Source organism: Helobdella robusta, assembly GCF_000326865.2.
Source record: "Helobdella robusta unplaced genomic scaffold HELROscaffold_16, whole genome shotgun sequence".
In the NCBI taxonomy this organism is placed as follows: domain Eukaryota; kingdom Metazoa; phylum Annelida; class Clitellata; order Rhynchobdellida; family Glossiphoniidae; genus Helobdella; species Helobdella robusta.
In genome coordinates, this window is record NW_008703893.1 from 1,876,643 (window position 1) to 1,879,274 (window position 2,632).

General features: G+C 36.8%; 1 protein-coding gene across 1 annotated transcript; it reads right to left on the bottom strand.

Annotated features, from left to right (window-relative positions):
* Nucleotides 1-1,240: 1,240 nt before the first annotated feature.
* On the bottom strand, nt 1,241-2,352 carry HELRODRAFT_136381 (hypothetical protein; the record flags this gene model as incomplete). Its single annotated transcript, XM_009015549.1, has 2 exons — nt 1,241-1,477; nt 2,317-2,352. Coding segments are annotated over 2 exons (273 nt in total), but the record flags the coding sequence as incomplete, so codon positions are not given.
* Between the last annotated feature and the right edge of the window lie 280 nt (nt 2,353-2,632).

Consider the following 2,632-nt stretch of genomic DNA (forward strand, 5'->3'; position numbering starts at 1 on the left):
TTTTGAAGATGATGATGATTGCGCCGATGATACGAATGACGATAAGTGATGAAAATAATGACGAAGATGACGATGACGTAATGTATTTGTTGCTGGTTAAATTGAAGCTTATTAATTACGACAATTGTTTGAAAAATGTTTACCGTTATGTAAAAAAAAATTTAATTATTATGCTAAAACAAGGTAGATAATCTTTGATTTCAATAAATTTATTAGACAAGTTTGTTTTTGTTCCTCTCCTCCAATGTAACACGCACGCACGCACACACACGCTCACACACGCACACACACACACGCACACAAACAAACACAAATAGCGGAGATTTAAAAGACAAAACAATTTTTACACGTAAAAACGAACGAATCATTTTTGTTGTGAAATCTGAAAAAAAATTTGTTACTGTATGATAGAATGATGTTATAGTAGTAACGGTAATAATGTTAACAGTAATTGTAATAATAACCATAACTCTACTACTTACAGTAATACATGTAACCAAACGAATGCTTACTGTTGCTCATTACAAACCACATTTAAAATATGTGTGTGTGTGTGTGTATGTGTGTGTGTGTGTGTGTGTGTTGGAGAAAAAGAAAGTGGGAAAATGAAGAAGAGAGAAACGGAGAGAGAGAATGAGAAAGTGACGCGTAATATAGTAAACTAGAAACTCCAAGTATAATACAAAATAACATTATGATGTGCAAATTGTAAAACGATAACAAAATTAATCGGGACTTGATTACTTATTTCCTTTAACATTTTAAATCGTTTAAAATTATTAAATCTACCAAATAATCGACTTTTAATTACAAAAATATCAAACAACAACACGAAACATTTAAAATTGTTAACACGAATATCTTTGCTAGAGTCATCTAGAACAAACAAGTAGGTAAATATTTTCAAAATTATTTTTTGAACATTGATATTTACAGAATTCATTTTTTTAAATTTTAGTTTATCTATAAAAATCCGGAGATTTTAATTTTTCTTCTTCGCAATGACACATAGCAGAGCAAGAGACCAGATGAACTCGACAATAATAATGAATGATAAGATGGCTGCCCAAGCAAACATGCCCTTCACAAAACTTTCCTTCTGCCACCAAGTTCTCGCCTCTAAATTTGGCTGTTGTTGCAGTAGCGGCTGGTTCAACTGACCACTACCACCACGTCCGCTGCTACTGCTTCCGTCGTCTTCCTCATCATCCGTAATATTATAATACACAAATGCATCCACACCGTTCGGTCCTCTCAATCCGGGTTGACCTTTAACCCCCGTTGCTCCTACGACCCCTTCAACTCCAGGGTTGCCACTGTTTCCATCTTGACCATTCAGTCCATTGAATCCGACTAATCCCGTCGCTCCAACATCTCCTGTTCCTCCTGTCGAACCCTGGAGGCCTGTGGCACCCGTCGAACCTGTGAAGCCTTGGAAGCCCGTATCGCCGGGGTAGCCGGTGTCTCCCACAGGCCCCTGTTGTTATATTTATTTAGGAATTAATTTCTTAATGTAATGTAACATATCGTGATAATGCTTCAACTCTTTCACGGAAAACTAAAGTGCACTTCAGAATTTGAAATGTATCATAACATTGACTCAACTCAATTAGAGGCGGTACCTGTCGTGAAACAGTCGCAACGTCCCTATCATATTGTTTAGAATTACAATTTGAAGCTATTTGCAGCTAAGAAATTTAATTAATAGTAAGTGAAGTTGCAACAACTCAATAGTAATTAATACTGCAACTTAACCTAGCATAATAGGCCAGATGATCAATTTATAAATGCAAGCAAATTGACATAATGATCAGTGTGGTGAACGACAGCGTTTCAGCAGTGAATGTACACCACAAAACTTTAATTAACCATCATCAACTTCGAAAGCTCAACATCTCCATTCAAACGTGCACTGTATCCATACTTCAATTCCAAACTGGCTCAAACAAGTAGAAACATAATTTGCTTGCCAGCTAACATTAACAATTGTTACATTACCAACAAAATTTTCAACGCCATAAAATATCACAACTTACACCCAGTGGCTGATCTGTACAACGTTTAAGGGAGTGGGGCAAAGTGGCCAAGAAATTTACAAAATGTTCGCTAGTGTAGCCAAAATTAGGCTGGCGACTTTTTATGTTTTTTATTTGCTTATCACGCCAATTTTTGGGCATTGTATACTTAAAACTGGTGTTTTCCTGTCTAAAAGTGGTTTTTAGACTTTTGATAACAACGCTGCTTGCAACGGAGGGTGCTTTCGGCTCCTATAGATCCGCCACTGCTTAAAGAAAATATCTACTATATAAAACTAACAGGGGCTCCTGTATCTCCATCGGGACCCTTTGGTCCAGTTCTTGGAGGAGTGGGCAAGGGGGTTGTTGTTGTAGGGGGTACCATGGACGGCAGGGTCAACCCTGGAGGACACGCAACCATTTCTAGGTCGTTGCTGTTGTCACCGCCAGTTGAAGCTGCAGCATCTAAGAATGAGACCGCACCATCTTACAGTTTATTTATTTTACGTTGAAACAACAAAAAATATTTCGCAAAAATTAATACTACCACAACAACATCATTTTCAACAGAAAGTGTTTTTGAAACATTTTCAATTTAATACAAATAATTTTGAAAA